The sequence below is a fragment of the Callionymus lyra genome, chromosome 14, assembly GCF_982586985.1.
Source record: "Callionymus lyra chromosome 14, fCalLyr1.hap1.1, whole genome shotgun sequence".
NCBI classification, from domain to species: domain Eukaryota; kingdom Metazoa; phylum Chordata; class Actinopteri; order Syngnathiformes; family Callionymidae; genus Callionymus; species Callionymus lyra.
This window is the reverse complement of record NC_141831.1, coordinates 19,350,429-19,370,024: the sequence shown is the minus strand read 5'-3', so window position 1 is coordinate 19,370,024 and position 19,596 is coordinate 19,350,429. Positions and strand designations below refer to the sequence as shown.

Below are 19,596 nucleotides of genomic sequence, written 5' to 3'. Positions count from 1 at the left end.
GTCCGCTGCTGCTCAACCAAAACATTAAGACATGAAAGAGTTTTCTGCAAACAAGCCGAGCCTCGCAGGGGAGGACTTGGACGACTTCTGGTCACGAGGAAGCTGAGAAAACAGGGTTTAATTGAAAGTAATGGAAGTGGAGACCGGAGGGGGAGATGTGATAAAAATACCAAACCGGGGAAAAGGGAGAAAGTGGAACACAGCAGACTCACATGATCAAACTTTGACCCAGCTGGACCGAGGCCCATTTACAGTAGAGCTCATCTGGCTCCGGCTTCTTCTTCTGACACGATTGGCAATGTTTTAGATGCAAAACAAGACACAATTATTTTACTTTTCCAAGCCAACATCAGGAGACCGGCACCTTAGCCTTAAAGCCACAAACAAACGTCTTTGTCGTAAATCAACTTGAACTTAAACCGCCTCCAAACAGTGTCGTGATCACATGGTCTGTAGAATTGCAGTTATACTCTGTGAAACGGATTGGTTGTCATTGGGCGTGAAGACGGCAAATCATGCTCTAATAATTCAACAAAAGAGCTGTTTCATCCACCGCTACGAATCCTCAGGGCTTGTGTTTGGTTTTCTTTTTTTTTTTTCCCTCACCAAACTGTGTGTAGAACATGTTTAATCCTATCATCGGACACATGTCGTGTCACCCTGTGTTCTTGAAAAAATTCAGAAGAATGTAAAGCGTTTGCTGTATACACAATAGCAGGAATATGGTGAGCAAAAAGCGACGTTGGTGTGGACGGACAACAACTTTGCACACTTGACCACAATTAAACGAAGGTACCTAGGAATAGAGCTGGGAATCGTGTTTCCTAAATCGATTTGATTTAGAACATTAAGGTTCTAAATCGATTCGTTTGGATTTGATTCAAAATCTGCAGTCTTGAGTAATGAAAATGACTAAACTGTGTTACAATGTAGTTGACCCATTCATTCTTATGAAAAAAGGGAAAGGAATGTCGTTGTGTCACAGGTTAGAGTGACTCTCTTGATGCATTTTTATTAAAACAACATGATTTACACTTTCATTCATCCTGGGAATAACTGTCAGATGTTTACGTTGCAATATGACATATTGTAGTTCGAGAACCTGAACAACCCGTCATGTATTTTATCGACAATTTGTTTTGTCCCAGGCGGTTCGTGCCAATTATTGAACTTGAGCTCATGCTTCTCAACGGTTTTCCTGGCGGTGTATCCAAGAGAAAAGAAACAATTTGCGTCGGAAACCAGTTTAAAAAAAGCTTCACATTCTGCAACTGAAAACGGACAGGTTTCCTAGATTCAATGGTTCTGAAGGATGTTAGAAGGCTCTTCAGAAGGGTTGGGCTAGCTAGGAAGGAGCTTTAAGGTAAGGTAAGATAAGGTAAGGTAAAACTTTATTGATCCCTCAGGAGGTCTCCTTCAGGAAATTGTTTCTTACCAATAGCCAGCAATTTTTCATAAACAATAAAAAAAATAATACATAAAAAATAAAATAAGAAGAAGAACATAAAGAGGAAGAACAAGATGACACAATCTAAGTATAAAGATAAAGACAAAGAACATAAGGTACAGACTTGTTCCTCCCTGCCTCCTTAGGATAACCTCAAAAGGGAACTCATGTAAAAACACACACTTCCTCTCCAAGATGCATCAATCATGACGATATTTTGAAAAAATTACTTAATAAAGTTCTACCCCGTATGGAGCCTCGGCGAACGAGAGGGGAGTCAATTATGAAGTAATAATGGTCTTCACTCCCCCTTATAGTAATCACACTGCTTTGTTTATACAACAAGTCCCTTGGAGGTGGAGACTTCCGGGATTTATGACAGGACATTGACCTTGGCTTGACCAATCACAGCAGGGCGGGTGTGGTTATGGTAAACAAGATTAAATCTCCAGAAAAACAAAGTGTTGTCAGTGGGCGGGGCTTATGCACATTTTCTAACGTTAATATTTCAATGAAAAGAGTTGAGTACAAACAGACACATAATGAAACAGTAAAATAAAGGTCCAACATCAATTTAAGAGACACTTAAAGAGAAATATTAGTTAATCTTTAAACATTTTAAACTTCATTCAACATTGTTTTAATATTTGCAAGGAAATACCATGCATTTCCCTGATGCATCTTGATGACAGATGTTTGGTCGCTAAGAGCGATCTTACATTTCCTTCTTAAGTAAAGATCTTCTTAAGCCAACAGCAACTCTGGGAAACAAATCCTTCCTTTTCTTCCTTATCGTTGCACTTAAGAGCTTCTTAAGGCAATCTCGCGTGGACCAAAAACTTCTTCCCATGACTGTATAGGGCTTCAGTCACGCGACAGCCAGGTGTCCCAGCCCTGTTGTTCAACCGCTGCTATTTGGCCTGAAGTATCAACCAAATTGTCTGTCAAAAAGTGAGAGTTGAGCCTGTCTCTCAGTCCAAATTGAACAAATTGTTCAAGCCAAGATTCACTCTGACCGCTTAAAAAATCTTATACTCAACAAACAAAGCTCCTGTCAATCAACCCAAAAAATTGACAGCACCTCAAGCTCATCCTGTCAACATTTTCTTCTTCGTGCCTGAAAATGATTTATAGCATCAGCGAGGACATGTTTTGAAGAGTGGAATGGAGACAGGTGGCTTGATCTGAGGCGTCTGAAGTGAGCACGCCAAACTTGTGTGGTGGGTTGAAGATATGCTGTAGGATCGCCAGACATGTAAATAATAAACCGTCCGCATGACAAATGCAAACAGGCACTTACTGAGTGACGTGGGGCCACGTAAAACAAACCTAATATCCACTTAAAGAGTCATCAAAATAGTTTTCGTTTAGAGCTTGGGTGTCAAACTCAATCAGACAAGGGGCCAAAATCTTAGTCATGGACCAAACAAAATGTATAAAATTAAACTAAGAGTAAATATGCAGTAGGTCATGATATAAACATGAATATTAATCTTCTTTGATTTGAGCGAACCAATACACACCAGGGCCACATATAATGACTTGGGTTTGACCCGCGGGCCACACATTTTAAAGGATTATTGCAAAACGATTTTTACGTTTTCTATAAATATATTGTTTGTTAATGTTATTTTCTATATTATTCTGTAAAATTATTCCCTAGATTTACTTCTTCAAAAAGGCAGCAGATAACTCTCGGACCAGCATTCGAGATTGAAGATGAACCCGATGCACTGATGTGGAACAGAAATGAAAAATAAAAACACCTTTATCCATCTTGCACTGGTAGATGGAATAAGGATACATAAACACTGAAGCAGTCACAAAGAGGAGATTGTATTCATTATTTGTTGAAGGAGCTGAAAGTCTGACATATTATGTGCCCGGAATAATTATGACATTGCTTCTGCACTCCTGCACAGTTCCAACACGGTGATACGCTCGGTTGGGTCAGATTTACTTTATTAAAATCGTCCAGACATGGCACATGGTGGGTGGCGACACTCTCGGAGCCACTGATAAGCTGTAATGCTAGATGATCCTTGTTGCAGTGGGGGCATAAATGAAGACCTGTGGGGCAGCATTGAAAGAATATCCAGGTAACCGGAGCAGTATGAGCTTTCACTGCGCTACCTAGAGCGCTGCTTATGTGGGGCATTGTTTAGGAGCCAAATGTAGAGCAGATTTCATGTGACCGGGTGAACAAGTCATATTTTAGGGTCATTTCTCTGCATCACACAGAAGTGTCTTCGTTGACATGTCCTATAGGTCGATTAAAAATAACCCCTTACAGTACAAATATTTTATATACACTGTACATTACTATGTTTCATTGAGTCAAGTTATAGGAAAACATATTTTCTTTCAATAAAAAACTAAAAAAAAGTACAAATATAATACAAATATTTATGAAAGAGGAAATTACTGTTATTTCCAGACTACCGGTGACGGTAATATGCTAAATATTTTTATTTCGATTAACATTAAAAAGACTGTGATTTCAATTTAAAAAAAAAAAAAGTTCTGTTGGTACAGTAGGTGGTGCTATGACCCTTCCTGGTTGCACCCCACCAACAGAAGAAGAAGAATCTATTCGATAGTCAAATAAAGATTTGTTATTTGGATCAATTAATTGATTGATAAACCTTCATTGACACATCATTTTGTTACATTCTAACTAGACCTACAGGGAAGAAGTGTTTATATGTGAATGGTAGGAAATGTTGTGTTGGTCATATGTTTATTGCTTGTGTTTATTGAATAATAAGACTAATAAACCCCTGCTTTGATGATGAATTGATCAATGGTACTGAAGGATGTTAGAAGGCTCTTCAGAAGGGTTGGGCTAGGAAGGAGCTTTAAGGTACAGACTTGTTCCTTCCTGCCTCCTTAGGATAACCTCAAAAGGGAACTGATGTAAAAACACACACTTCCTCTCCAAGATGCATCAATCATGACAATATTTTGAAATTTGGGTATTTTTTCTATGAATACATATGAAGCAGCTTTTAATTTGAATGTGATCGATGAATCAACGGTAAGACCTTGGAGACGGCAGCATAAAAACCTGACACTGATAAGATAACAAGATCGCAGATTGAACAAATTTAACAAAGATTGTTCTGGTAGGCTGGTTTTTTTTTTTTTTAAATACAACCCTGTAACTACCATTTTAGAGCCCTGTTACAGGCACTGCTCAGTAAAAAGCAAAGAAATTTTAAGATGTGGCCTGTATATTTACTTTTTTTGTTTAATCGGTGTGGCCTACATTCAGGTGGACTTTTTTTGTACAGATAATATGGTAATAAAGGTATGAAAATATAATAAATAATGATAAGTGTATTTTTAAAATGCTATCAAATACAAAACCAAATGTAAATTATATTGTATATACTTATTAAATAGTAGAAAGCCAGTAGCCATAGTTTCCATTTATGGCATAATGGTTTCTTTATTTTTCCTAAAAAAAATAAATGATGCTATTATATTGTCTTTAGTTGTTCTTCTTGAATAAAACCAAGTAAAAAATGAGAATACCAACATGTAAAATTATAGGAGACACATCTTGTCAAGAAAACTAAAGCTGAACATAAAGATAAGATTCTCGACGTCAACAGTGATGACGTAGAATGTTATATTGCACCAGATCTTAGTCAGAAAGCTTCGAGGAAACATCTCGGATACTCAATAATGAATATCTTGAAAAGGAGGAAGTGTGTGGGCGGTGCGGATCATGCAGATCGCAACTTTTTTGTTCATCATGCTGTCACTGAAAATGGCAGGAATTGAGAAAAAAAAGATTAAAATGATGCAAGCGCTTTGTCGCGGTTACATAAGCACTTGTACGTGTTCGCATCAGCTGGATAAAGAAGACATATGGGAACATAAGTGATGGATTACAACCACAATGATCCATAATGGAAGTTGGTTTTATGGACGGCGTCTTAAAGTAAGCAGTAAGGAAGCGGGTGAATCTGAACATAAACAGACAAACACTTTGAGATGTACATGAAAATAAACCAGCATTTGTAACATCACACCGAAAGGCTCGCAACAAAAAATGAAAACGACTTCCTTAGAAGGTTTTTTGACATTGTGTTCGTGGTTTATTGCCAAAATTCCATTTTTCCAACATTTTTCAAGTTCCAGACAAACACCTCAGAACAGAAAAACCTGTATCCAGTTTTCATTTAAAAAAAACAACAACATTATGTTGGATAGAAATAATGACTTCATTTTAAAATAATTAATAATAAATGTAATTGAAAGTGGTAAAACAATTATCATAACCAACATGGTTTCCAACAAAGGTCTCCAACTCAATATTGGTATTGATCACACACTCGCCAGAAGGCATTTTCTATTTTCTGCCTCTGTAAATGCCGAAGACATTTAATTAAAATGCAAAGAGCACAGTGCGGAAACCACTGATGGAGTTCACCACTCTGACCAGCGACATGTTCGGGGGAAACACTAACAAGTGTTTCTCCAGCCACATCATAATTTATACCAAACACGCAACAAAACATCTTGTACTTCAGGCTCTTTTGAGTCATGAACCTGCATCATAATAAACATGGTGTCTGATAAGGAAAGATGACAAGATGGAGGCTAGGCAAGACAGAGAAAAAAACCCAACATAGATTACATTTCACAATGGCTGGCACGATACAATAAGAACTAGGAAGGTATTGTAGGGTTTTACCGATAACGATGAAAACAAGACTTGTTACGGTCCTTTAATTTAAGATCTTTAGAGATAAAGGTCATGGTGACTGATCAGTAGGGACTGTGTCTGCATTACTATAAGACCAGGGAGTGCTCGTTAAGTTTTGTGACGGTTTTCTACTTTGTTTTTTACAAAAAAAAACAGCTCTATTTCTTAGTAAACACTTTTGGTTTTCTTTAATGCAGTTTTTCTGACTGCAAAAAAAATGTGTTTATTCTCAGTTAGTGCATAGGAGAAGCTGCATGTTGGATTAAAAAGATGGAATTCACGCCAAAAATTGTATTAACCAAAATGGAGTAATCGAGGTGAATTATCAGAGACTAGTGGACGGATTGATTTGAAGATGAACCCGATGAACCCGATGCACTGATGCGGAACTGAGGTTTAATCCATCACACGCTTCCGGTTTGGTTCGTTGCATACCTGCGTCATAATAAACACAGTGTCTGACAAGTGTAATGAAGACGACACAGATTTGAAAGACAAAGCTCTTTGTGGACCTACCTACTAATAAAGTCCTAACAGCCACCCTAGTGTGGTATTCTGGGCATGTCTAACTGGGTGGAGACTGGCGTAGACCCAACGTAAACTAGGGAGATCCACGCGAGACAGCCTTTACCGAGCAGAGGAAAATAGATGGTATAGATATAGTATCATGATACAATGAGGATCGGGTTAGTAGTTGTAATGCATTGTATGTGTTTGATACTATAAACAAAAAGAGTACATAAACACTGCCCAAAACAGGGCTCCAAATAAATAATAAAATAACTGTGTCCATAGTAATACACTTTGTGTCCCAACACATCCTTTTGGACCGAACATGTTTTTGGTACTGTGACCTACAGCACTAAGTAAGAAAAACAAGAATCACACTTAGCCGCTCAATAAATTTCAACTGGCTGACACGTCAACCCGCCAGCTAAAGTATATGGGTATCTATTTGTGAAGCAGCTCTGGCAGGATCTAAGACGCACAAGTGAAACAATTTACACCCTTTTATAAAAATAGCCCTCGGAGCTTGTTGGCAAAGTGCAAATAGAGAGACTGGCCTGAATAAATGATGATGGAATGAGCAGGTCAGACAAATATTCTGACCCTGAGGGGGGGGCAGTATTAATATACATCCTATATATGGCAAACTAAATGACCAATATGTTATCCATCCAGCAACAGTGGATACTTTGATATGATTCGTTGCAACAAGTTATCCAGATGTTGGTCCAAGAAGCCAAGATCAAGTCAAAAATGAATTGAATTTATCCAACTTGTGTGAAGTTCTTATTGTATAGAGCACAAAGAACAGTATAGAAAATACCACGCAGACTCTATTCTGAACTGCTTCATGATTTCACAATGTCCTTCTGAACTGTAGACGTATTTTTTCCCTTTTTGGAACTTACTTAAGATTCAGTTCAACTGCTGCTTTTATTGTGCAGCTCAAGCATTGTATGGATTGTGGCATACATTTGAGCTGCAGAGTATCATGAGTCTAAAAGTGGATTTTCCCTCCAAACCACAAACCACACAGAGCTGCTTTACTGACAATTTTATACATATATGAAGACCTTTTTTTCCAGTCTACGTGTCACAGTTTGAACCTTGTTACCACAGCATTTCCCCCCAAAAATTCAGTTAAAGTACTACATTAAGGAGACTACAAGTTGAAGTGTCTAAGTAAAGTTTACTATGTGTACATCTGATTGAGAAACCTTGTACAGCTCGAAGAGAACATTGTCAAATCAATAACACAACATGAAATGCACTACAAAACAATGAATTCTACAATGAATACATTTTTTTGAAAATTATGCAGAATAAAATATATTAAAATCCCTTTTTTCCTGAATAAAATGTATCTTATTTCTTTGAGCAAATATGCAAGTGTTTTTAGTCATGATATTACATTAAATGCAACAATTATTTTTTATAGGTACATTTGGCAACACCTTTAAAAACCTACCCATGATGACACTACAATATTTGACATATTTTGTGAAAACAATGGACTGGTTTCATAACCCACCAATATGGGGTCCTTTCTACTCATCCAAGGTTTAGTCAAAGCCAAGATACAGACAATATCAAGATTTTTCCAGATGGTGACCAAGACGTAGACCATGACAAAAAAGGCTGGGGTTGATTTGTACAACATTCTGCCATTGATCTCAACATGAGTGTCATGCTTATGGTTAAAAGTGAGGAAAAATATCCTCTAACATTACGGTCCATTAAGCCATCAAAGTCTATAATTCTAACTTTACAAGTTTTACCATTTCTTTATCCACGTGTGAGATTTTAAGAAGTCCACATGCACAATATAAACTGGGAGGAGGCAGGCGGGTATTAAGCCATGTCAGTCTTGTTTACCAACGTCTACTTGAGTTTCATTTGAGAGCAAAGAGGCGCGTTGGTAAACAAACAAGGGGAAGTGGGTCAGCTCGGACTGACGGGGCTAAACCTGTCCACAATCTCATTAACGGTGTTTTGACCGGAGGAAAAGTTCCTGTTTTTTTCCGACTAAAAGCAGCTGGCACAGATCATAAGGTTATGTAAGGTGTAATTCTGTAGCTCAAGCTCGCCGCTGTGAATGTTTGTCTCCGCAGGTACAGTAACCTTGCCCAGGTAAATGATCAACCAGCCTCTGGTGACACGGATTTCATCACCCGATGTGTGCTCGGAGGCAATTACACATGACTTTTCTACCAAATCTTAAAGAACACATTCGGATTTGGATTTGTCGTGGTAATGACAGAATCTTGTATTTTAGCACAATTATGTTTTGTTTTTGACTGAACTTTGCTAAAAGCATCTCAAGATGATATTTTCAAATAATACATTATTTTTTGACATTTTCTCTGATGAATCATTTTCCCTGACAAATAACTTTGAAGTTGCTCGAACACAGCGCCAATAAAGTTGTAAATTGCCCAATAAATCTCAACGGTACCAAGAGTGGACATAGAACTCATTATTCACTCGTTGATTGAAGTAGCCACAAACTCCATAAACTGACAAAAACATAAAAATATTATGTTCGTTTAGTACTACCTTCAAAGTCCAAAAGTAAAACTTCTTATATGCACATATACAATGGCACAACCTTTCATATGGATCATCAAATGACTATAAAATTATCCGAAAATTTTCCATCTAAACAAATATACATCCCACTAGCTGTTGCAAAAGTTTTTTATAAAGGTTAAATAAAGACATGTCTTTGTCAAAGCTCCTCACGACTGCCGTCTCAGGCACATTTAGTCCCAAAATGATACCGTAAAATTGAGGGAAAATTAAGTTGCAAAATAATATTGACAGAACAAACTCAGACAAAGTGAATAACTATAAAAACATGTTTTTGTATAATTTAACATGAGTTGTTTTGTTTTTTTTTCATTTTTAAAGCTCTATTCCGGTCCGTTTTGACACCGTAACCATAGATACCAAGAGATGGAACTCGTGTATCAAAAGGACGGGATTATTGTTTATTTTAAAATATCCACACTAGCGTTTAGGCTAATGATCTTGTTCATTGTTACCCGATCAAGTGTCTGTAGGATGAATCAAGATTTGCGTTGAGATGACAACATTGATGCAGTTAATTAAAATATACATGGAGAATCTTCAGACAAAATCATCTACCTGCAACTCACAAGTATTTTTGAACGCAGTGGAATTAAGTTGCCGTGCGTCAGCAGAAATTCATTCAATATTTGTTTACAAATTTAAAAACAGGTGAACCAGGATGCCCTTTGTAAAAAAAAAAATCATATCAAATAAAAAGGCACACCCTGTAATTAAAATGTGGAATGGATTTTAAGGTGAGCTACTCTCAGCCTAGATTCATGAGGTTGAAACCAACAACACTGGTTAGAAAAAAACAAAAAAACAGAACCAGAGCTCTTCGAGAGCCATGAGATCTAAAGTAATGACGTGTCAATGTCTCCACCTCACACTCTGGCCTGAACGGGGGTCTTCGAGCCCCCCTGCCTTGAGTCTCTCTAGTTACTCAGACACCCTGCTGACACTGGGCGATGTATTTGCAGAGAAGAATCTTAACTATCAAGTCCACTTTGAAAATGATGGCACAGTTAACAAGATTAGAATGGTCCGGAAATAGGTGGAGGTTATTTAACAAGAAAGAACTGGTTGTGGTCGACATCAACGGCGGCATGCCTCTTGAAAAAAAAAAACGAGTTTCACAACGACGCCACGGACGTGTTCGAGGCCCGTTTATAGACCATGACTATCATTGTAGCGTAATGAAGACAGGAAATTCCATCAGCCTGATGCATTGATCAACATAACAAGTCTTGACACATCAGAGAATTAACGGGAAATTCAGTCAAAATCTCTTCAAGGCACTTTTTTTTTTTTTTTTTATTTCAAGCTCATCCTGTCAGTCTGTATCAGTTTAAACATATGTGAGATTTAATAGTTATTTACATGATTTTCTGGAACTCCTGTTGTGTTATCAGTTTTATTTTGCCCTTTAAAATATATACTTTATTGTGTATTGTTTTGATTGTTTAAGCGCTTTGTGACTCTGGTCTAGAAAAGCGCTATATAAATAAAAATTACTTACTTACTTACATGTATAAATGAAGGATATATCCTCCTGTTGATTCTTATTTGCAACTTCTTTCTGTTATATTTATTATGTTTGTTTGATCAAACTTTAATTTATGTCTTTCATCTAGTTTTTTTTTAAATTTCCTATTAAGAAAACAATCCTAACTTATAAAATACGAACTCCAATTTTAACATGACAGCTCAATATTGAACACGGGTGATGCTTCACTGCTTTGTTTCATTATAATTTAAGAAGCAATACAAGTTTGGCAAAACAATACTTTTTATTGTTGCGAAAAGACGTTTTAAAATCAGGCCACAAAAGCTCAAAGAAGCTCATCAGGGATTCGCTGTGTTTGTTGACATTCTTGCTAAGCTTAAGGGCTAGAAGAAAATATGACAGATAATAGTGAATATTTCATCATTTTGTCAAGTAAGTAGTTTCCTATAATGTTTATTTCATAGCTAGAGGAGTACATTTATCCATATAATGAGCCAGATCGTCATAGTTTAATAATGGAAAGAATTATCTCGCTCTGAATTCTTAATAAATAATTCTGTTTAACATGACTAGGACAGTATTTCAAGAGGACGTTGAAACAATATTTCCCATGTTTGTGCAAGTCACATGAATATTAATTAAATGAACATAAACATGATAAATAACCGCAACGGTTGCATGTGAAGCTATGAATAATTCAAAATAGGTCAATGTAAATAAAATATTAACAGCATTCTTTCTTTTCTTTGATGGAAAGATTCGCTTCCCTAAAGGGTCGGCAGCTGAGCGACTGCAGCGTCTTGGCTTTTCCCATTTCCTGTCAGATCAGTTGCCAAACATAACAAAACAAGATCTAATAGGTCAATTTAAGAATTTTTTTTCTTTGACTTCAACAGCCGAAGATCGCCAGAGACCCGTCTGAGTCGAAACATAAATGGCTGCGTACGTTTTTATGCACTTGATTGACGAAACAGACAACTCGGCAACACACTAATCTACTGATGGAGCTCTAATTCATGCTCAGCCTGCTGCTTCCATCTTGATTTGATATTTCACTCAAAGCGCTTTCCTGAAACCTAAATGGCAGTTTAATGACCGTGAATTTGACATAAGACAGGGGGAAAGGCAAAGTGTTTTATAAAGGATCATTTCGGACTTTAGGGCTGTCGCCCAATTCAATTTGTGGTGGAACCAACTTCAAAAACGTCTGTGTAGTGTTCCTGTTCCACTCTGTCCATGCCTCACTTTGAAAATAATAACACTTGTAAATAAGTAATACTACCAAGTATTAAGGAAGTGTTGTTTTTATATATAATTCGGGAATATTTTGTATTCATCTAAATGTTTTTTCTCTCTCGTGATTAGATATTAAAACTCTTAATTATCTGCTTCTTGAAATGTTTTCATTTCACTTTAGTTCAAGAGCATAAAAATAAGTAAATTAGTACTTGTTTGTTTATGCGCCTTAGCCTTGTTTTGACTCTTGAACTTCTTGTACCATCTTGGATTGTTGCTGTTGTTCAAATAAGTTTAAAAGAGTCAAAGTGTACCACTGTACTATGACTTTTCATGTGACAAGTAAAGTATTTCATTTGTTTTTTTATGCATGTTTCTGGATTAATCTTAACCATGAATAAACTCATTGTGGTTTAGCAATTTGAAAATACTATCAATTTGATTCCGGAGACCTCGTGATAGTATTAATTTACAGTAGATGTCAGTTTGTAACGCATTTATTACAAGCATATGACCATCATGCTGATTTGTACGTTGCAAAAATGCTCTTATCTACAAAGTCCATGATATTGCGCTTCTATAATTAATATCACTAGGGGTGTGTGTTTGCAAGAATCTTGCAATGCGATATGTATCAAGATACACAGGCAACAATTTGATATATGGCGATATTGCAGGAAAAAGGATACATTTGTAGTATTGTCGAGTACTTGACTCTGGTGTTGCACATGATTCTTGACAAAGTCGTAAATGCTTTGATTGGTCGTTTTTTACTTTTTAAATAATCGATACAATGCTGTCTAATATCCATACAGTATCCTGGAACGGAATAGTTTTTTCAATGATCTTATCAGGGGATGTCATAATAGAACAGAGCCAAACAACAAAGAAGGGAATTACAAGAACACTTATCATAACAACACTTTATCAGAGAGTTCCACGAACGAAAAACTCAACTGATCTCTATAACAAATGCCTCTTTTATCCCCTGAAATGGTCATAAACTTCATGTATGAAGCATAAATCTGACATGAAGTTCAATGAAAACAATGTTACCCAACTGTGAGTCTCACAGGAAAGTAATCAATTTTATAGATGTACAAGTTTAATGTATAACCTCATATTCTGAGGGTGTAAGCAGCAAACTTCATCATAGTCTTTTTGAGAGTCAAAAGACCCACACATAGACCCACAATGTTGTCAATCGCACACACAAATCCTCCATCTTACACAACACGCACATTCCTCAAAAGTGCATTTATGTTATTCCCCCCAAGATTTCCCTTTGTTCCGTAAAGTAGACCCTTGACAAAGCAATGACAACCGAGGCTCTCAAACCCAAGATGACACAAATGAGAATAACACTTAAAAGAAACCACATGACAGACACTTTCTCTTATATCCTTGCACAACTCCAGCCTCTGACTAAAGCCAATTACAAAGTCTTGGGAGTGTGGGTCAAAGGCCAGGGAGGCACTGAACTAATAATGAAATCCTCGCAGATCAGACGAAAGTAATTCTGTCGCCAGCCATGCTCACACCTCCTTGAGACAGAAACAAACAGAACAACATGGAGATCTATCGGCGTCGGAGTCGTGCACTCCTTGATGGAATTACACTACTGGAGGAGTAGATTTCTTCAGATATAGCTTCTGGCAGCTAATGCAGCACATGAGGTTAGCCACATGACTCAACATATTTACCAAAGGTCGCGATATATATCCCTCGGCCTGAAAATGCCGGATGGATTCATGGAGGAAAGGTTTTCTGTAATTCAATTAAGTAAGAAGAACTCAGGCCTGTCATATCCAGAGAGACATTTGACTTTAATGATGCGTCACTTTCCGTGTGCAACCTTTAAAGTTACAACAGATATGCTACCGTATAAATTTGTATTTATAATTAACATGAAAATAAATGCTGTGTTTGTTCATTTTTGTGTTGCCATTAAACCGCTCCGAGATGGCAGCAGTCATTATTGTCCTCCGCAGCTAATGGAACAATGAAATCCAGCAAGATCCCAGCGATGACTGAGGACGAGAGGATACAGTCAACTCAAGCAGCTTTTAAAGCTGATATTTGGACATATTTAGTTTTCAAATACAAATAAAAACAGTTACGACTTAGATTGTAAATTCTGAAACGCCAGAGTCAAGTACTTGAGCAATACTACTAAGTTTGATTGTTCGTACAGTATATTAACATATATTGTTGCCCCTGTATCATGATACTCTACGTTTTGTATGTCCAGAGTCTTGCCAATACACACCCCTAGTTAATACAGTATATTGGTATTTTTTTAAGTTATTGTCATGCATGTTCATTTTTTTTAGTTATAATTATTAAATGAACATTACATTATGTTAATATGAACGTTACATTTTTCCCTCAAGTGTAGCCAAGAGATAATCTTGAGCTCTGAACTCAACAAGACAGACTGAATCTCCGTAGAACAGCATGGAGTTTAAACACAAGGTCAAAGTAATACAAAAGGCAAAAGGAAGTTTCTGGATAAGTAAAATAAATACTGACAACTGACAATGGCAGAGAACATCAGGTTAATTTGTTACTTGTCAGCAAGTGTTCTTTTCCACAGGAAATGATGTCATTTATTATTACTGGTATCCAAAAAAAAGGATCTGTATTAGTATCGGATATGTTGCTGTATTAGTCATTTCGTTTCTTTTTTAACTAATTATGCTCCATTCAATAAAAATTGATTTCTGGAAAAACTACATCATGCATGTAAAAAGTAAAAAAAACACAAGTCAAATGCAACAGCTGAGCAGTCGATGTCTGGCTAGGTTTGAAGAGCTTATACTAACATGTTCATCCTAAATATTAGATGAACAAACTCATCTGTATTTACATGGCCGTTCAGTCTTGTGTGCGTCTGCAAAACTATGACAAGGTTCAGGAGGCCCATCAGGGGTGTAGAGGTGAGGGGGGAAATAATGTGACAGTCTGAGGGAAGAGACAGCGGTGAAGAACAGCTCTGTATACGTGGCCTCCTGGACTTCTTGTGTACACACTCGGAAAAGGCACCCACGTACACACCCACACATGTTACCTCGCGCACCGGAGCGTACTGCAACACCCAGCAGTAGTTTCAATCAAGGTGAAAGCAATTTCTAGAATCCACATGACTCATCATATTTAGTGGACGTTTACGATTTATGGAGCAGAGCAGCATGTGAGCCATGTTGCGTGAATCCAATACACATAAGGGTTAACATGTTATATAAGTGGACGAATTCCAACGTTCTGGAGAATTCCCCTGGAACAGCTCAAGGGCCTTGTGGAGAGTCGGTACTGTTGTATTTTTCTAGGACTTTGCTGGTGCAGACCAATAGTTCCACTACAGAGCACACTTCAAGATGTAGTGAGATGTGTAACTTGAAGGTGTTTTTTTATTTGTTAATTCACTGCTAGATCTAGATGAAGATTTTCACAATTGTTTTTGTTCAGTTATTTTTTTTTGTTATAACTATTGTAATTGTTTATTGTGGGGTTCACTTTTGGTACGAAGTATTCTCACTTATCTTGGTAACACAAAATGAAATGTTAGCAAAATGTGAGCAAGCTAATAAATTGTTAAAACGCTTCTAAAATATAGTTACCGTTCCCTCACTGGCTAATATTCTGTGATCGTTCCATCATTAATCCCTTGATAAAAAAATTCAAATTTTGACAGTTCAAAGTTGTAGTTTTTTCCAGATAACAGTTTAATAATGATATAAGTTGTCCTCCCTCGCCATAACTTACATTGCATGCATTAAGGGCAAAATGAAAATCAAAAATCATCATCTAACCAGGTGGAAAATAATGACCTGACAAAACTAGTCTCAGATCCACATCTAAAATAATCAGAAGAAAAACTTTTCTGTGGCTAGATAGTATAAATGTGACTATATGGGTTAATTATATATTGAATTAATTAAGTACTTTTGATCCTTAGTGAGCTGGACCCTATGCAAACACTGCAGCATTTTAAAAGGAAAGAATGATCACTGATCAGACACTTGTCTTTGTCGGCTGAAAATACGAAACCATCTTTTTTTTTTCTTCTTACTCCCAGGAGACCTTCCATAGGCCTCCACTAATAAAATCTATAGGTCCCTTTTTTTCCTCCAGTATTAGTCAAATGTGATGTGGATGAATTGAAGGAATGTGCGCCCCGCTGTGCCAGCTTTGCTCTTCACCTCTCTGATGCAGCTTATGAAAAAAAAAAACTTAAAGAAGAACATACAGCCCGCTGAGCTCCTCCTTCCATGATATTTATGCTCAACTGTCATATGTTCATTTGCTGTGATGATTCTACAAGAGTAGAACAGTTCTGCCTCCTTTATTAAACAACCTATGCTGCTGGGATCTTTCATTGGGCACAACAGACAGTTATTTTCAGCATGAAATATAATATTTGAGTCAAACCAAATGGGGAAATTCTACCTAGCTCGACATTTTTAAGTGCAACCATCCGCTAAATATTTTAAATTAAGCTCCACCAATATACATATGTGGGTCAAAAGTATTCAAATTTAAGACAAAAATGCAACTCAGGAGCTCCAAGTAAACACAGGCCACATTGATTCCTGAACCACCAATAAGTATTTACTTTAAATTAACTAATTTAAGAATATAATTAAATATTACAGTATAACAGAGTATATTTGCATCCAAACTAGGTCTGTTGCACTGTGGTAAAAAAAAAACTATTGGAATAAAAACAATCTTTGTACTTCAGAGACCAGTAAACAAGGTCTAGGACTTTTGAGTCCGCCTGTAGTTTTGCTGCAGGGAATTTGGCAATGGTTCATATTGGAATCTACTTGAAAATTGCCTTTTTGTTTTGCGAAAGAAAAAACTATGAAAATGAAAAATGCTGTTTTGACACTTATTTATGTTAGTAATAAATGATTGTTGTTATTCAATAATGTGATTAGCTTTAATGTTTGACATGACTAATCCTACTAAAGCATGACATGTGCGAAACAATACCTTTCAAAATAGATATTTTTCTCATTTCACAAAAGGCTTCTTGAAAGGCTTTCGGGGCAAAATATTGTTCCCCTCAATATCTTGCTGTTTTTTTTGGCTTTTAAATCAGTAAAAGGCAGCACTCATCATGTCCTCTGTAGTTTAAGGAGAAACAAAATCCCTCGAGAACCTGGTGATGACTGAGGACAAGAGGATACCATAGACCCCATCAACTATATAAGGTTGATGTTAAGACATATTTTGGATTAAAACCAAAGAAAGAAGTTACGACTTCGTCACGACACACGGTCTATAAATTCACAACATCAAGTGCTCAGGAAATTCTACAAATATATCCTTGTTCCTACAGTATTGCAGTATGTATTTTATCGTATAGTCAGTTGACCACATACAAGGTCAGAACAGATCATATGTACATAAAGAAAACCTATTTCTGGTCATGATATTTCCACTGTTAAGCAAAATATATCAATAAAGAAATCCCTGCCATTTAGTTTAAACTCAATTTAAAGTGCTCCTGGGAACAGATGAAACAACACAAACTTTTAGAAAACACCTTGTTCTACCGAGTGATGTCAACAATAAGGCATTTGTGAAAATTGCGACAGAACCCAAGTGGGATTGATGGAGAGACGCATGTGATTGACAGCTATAAAAGTTGCATTCAGCACTTTATCTGATTCCTTGTTAGCGGACTGAGCTGGAAGCTGGTGATTTCTATAGATCAGGGGTACCCATGGGCATCCAGGTAACCCTCAGAGACCAGGGTAGTAGCCCCCCTACCCCCCACAATTCCATCTTGTTATATTGGATTTTGTCTTTCCTTTCTTGTTTCCTAGTAACTATTGAAGCTTTTATAATGTGATCACACAGTACCCATGGAGTAGCTTGCGGTTGCAAAAAGGTTGGTGACCCCTGCCATGTATGGTTGCAACAACAAACAAGAGAACAGGTAAAGGATTCAACCAGTCTTACCTTGGAAAGCTGACGGGGAAAGTAGCCAGGGCCGTGGAGGGGAAACCATCTATGCCCCTCTTTGCTGCAACCGGCTCGCCATATCTGTTCCCCCTGATCCAGCCGTGTCCGACCGGAGTCAGACCTGAGTAAGGAACAAAAGGCTTCTGGTCCACAGTGGTCGAGGGGTTGGCTCTGTAGTGATAGACCGATCCATCAGCGCCCATGGCTGGAGACATCAGGCCCCCCGTGTGGAGGGAACCCAAGCTGCCCTGAAGACAGTGAGACTGGCAAAAGCTGTTTCCCTCCAGCTTCTCTTCCTTGATCACCCCCGGGGTACGGATGTTGATGCAGGAGCTCTCCGGCTCCTTCTCCTCCTCCTTGATGATGATGCTGGAGAGAATGGACGGCAACTGTTGCTGAGCTAAATGGTGGTGGATCGGGTGCTGGTCTGCTATGCTGGTGCAATTCACCCCATTGCCAACGAAAGGCTTTGTTTCTTTAAGTAAGCCACTGCTAACATGTAGGAGGGTATCCAAGTGGGCCACTTCTGAAACCAGTTCAAAATCACTGATCTCAGGCAGCGAGCAGGGCAGGTCGAGGTGCTGCCATATTTCACTTTCATCCATTAGCCGACTGTTGCTGTTGCCCAAATCACAACTGCTCCCATGTACCCCAAAAGCGTCAAATTCTTTGTCCAAAGGGAAGCAACTCTCTTGCTTAATGTGCTGCTGGAAAAGGTCCGGCAAGGGCAGGTTCCCCAGGACAGAGTTGTCCGATGTTGAGATAACAGAGGGGGACCCCTGGTTGAGATCAGCGATATTCTGATTCAACAAGTCCAGGTTGTCGTCCATGTTGAAGAAACCGACGCCCGGCTGCGTGTCCTGCATCCCCATCAGTTTAGCCTCCTTCGCATCCGGGCCCTTGAGCACTTGAGCGGGGTCGTAGATGAGGTCCTTGGTTCCGCCCAGGTTGTTAGGGGCCAACTGGTGCTGGTTGGGAGGTCCAGAGCCGGACAGGAGCATATCGGACTGGAGATGAGACCCGGCAGCGCTGACCGAGCTACTGAGAACTCCACTTCCCAAATCCCCAAATGGCAGGATATCCCCTTGGTTGCTGTTGCACTTGAGTTGGCCCTGATCCATTTTGTGATCCTGATGGGAGGAAAAATGAAGAATATAAAGAAAGTAAATGGATGGACGGAAAGAGGAGAGGTTGAGCGAAGATTGATCACTGCGTTGTTCAAATCAATCATTTAAATATTACAATTTTCTTTTCTATATAAGGGTTTTTCGACAAAATGGGTGCATTTAATGTCCAGAATATGAGCTTTTAATCAGAATCAGAAAACTTTATTCCCAGTGTTGTAAACACAACACAGGAATGTGTTAAAATGTATTTTAAAAGATCTAAAATATTGATTAAAGTGGTGTTATTATCACAAGTGTTTTAATGTCATTGTCAAAAATACTACACACAGTTTTGTCATCATAACAAGAACATGGATAACATTGTTATGTTGGAAATATCCTTAACCTATTGATACAGAGTTTCACACTTTTTATGTGAATTGATTTATGATTAATGCATAAATAACTATTATATATTATAAAACATTTTATCCCATCCTGTAGTTATACACACAAATGTTTATACTCT

At 37.8% G+C, this 19,596-nt stretch overlaps 1 protein-coding gene across 2 annotated transcripts in view; it reads right to left on the bottom strand.

Annotated features, from left to right (window-relative positions):
* LOC148066381 (glucocorticoid receptor-like) overlaps positions 1-19,596 on the bottom strand; it is a 57,374-nt gene that overhangs the window by 35,717 nt on the left and 2,061 nt on the right. For both annotated transcript variants that reach the window (XM_087806922.1, XM_087806923.1), the window contains exon 2: positions 17,959-19,091. In XM_087806922.1, coding sequence (XP_087663048.1) covers positions 17,959-19,082 — 1,124 coding nt within the window. In that variant the 5' untranslated portion in view covers positions 19,083-19,091. The remainder of the gene's footprint in view (positions 1-17,958; positions 19,092-19,596) is intronic.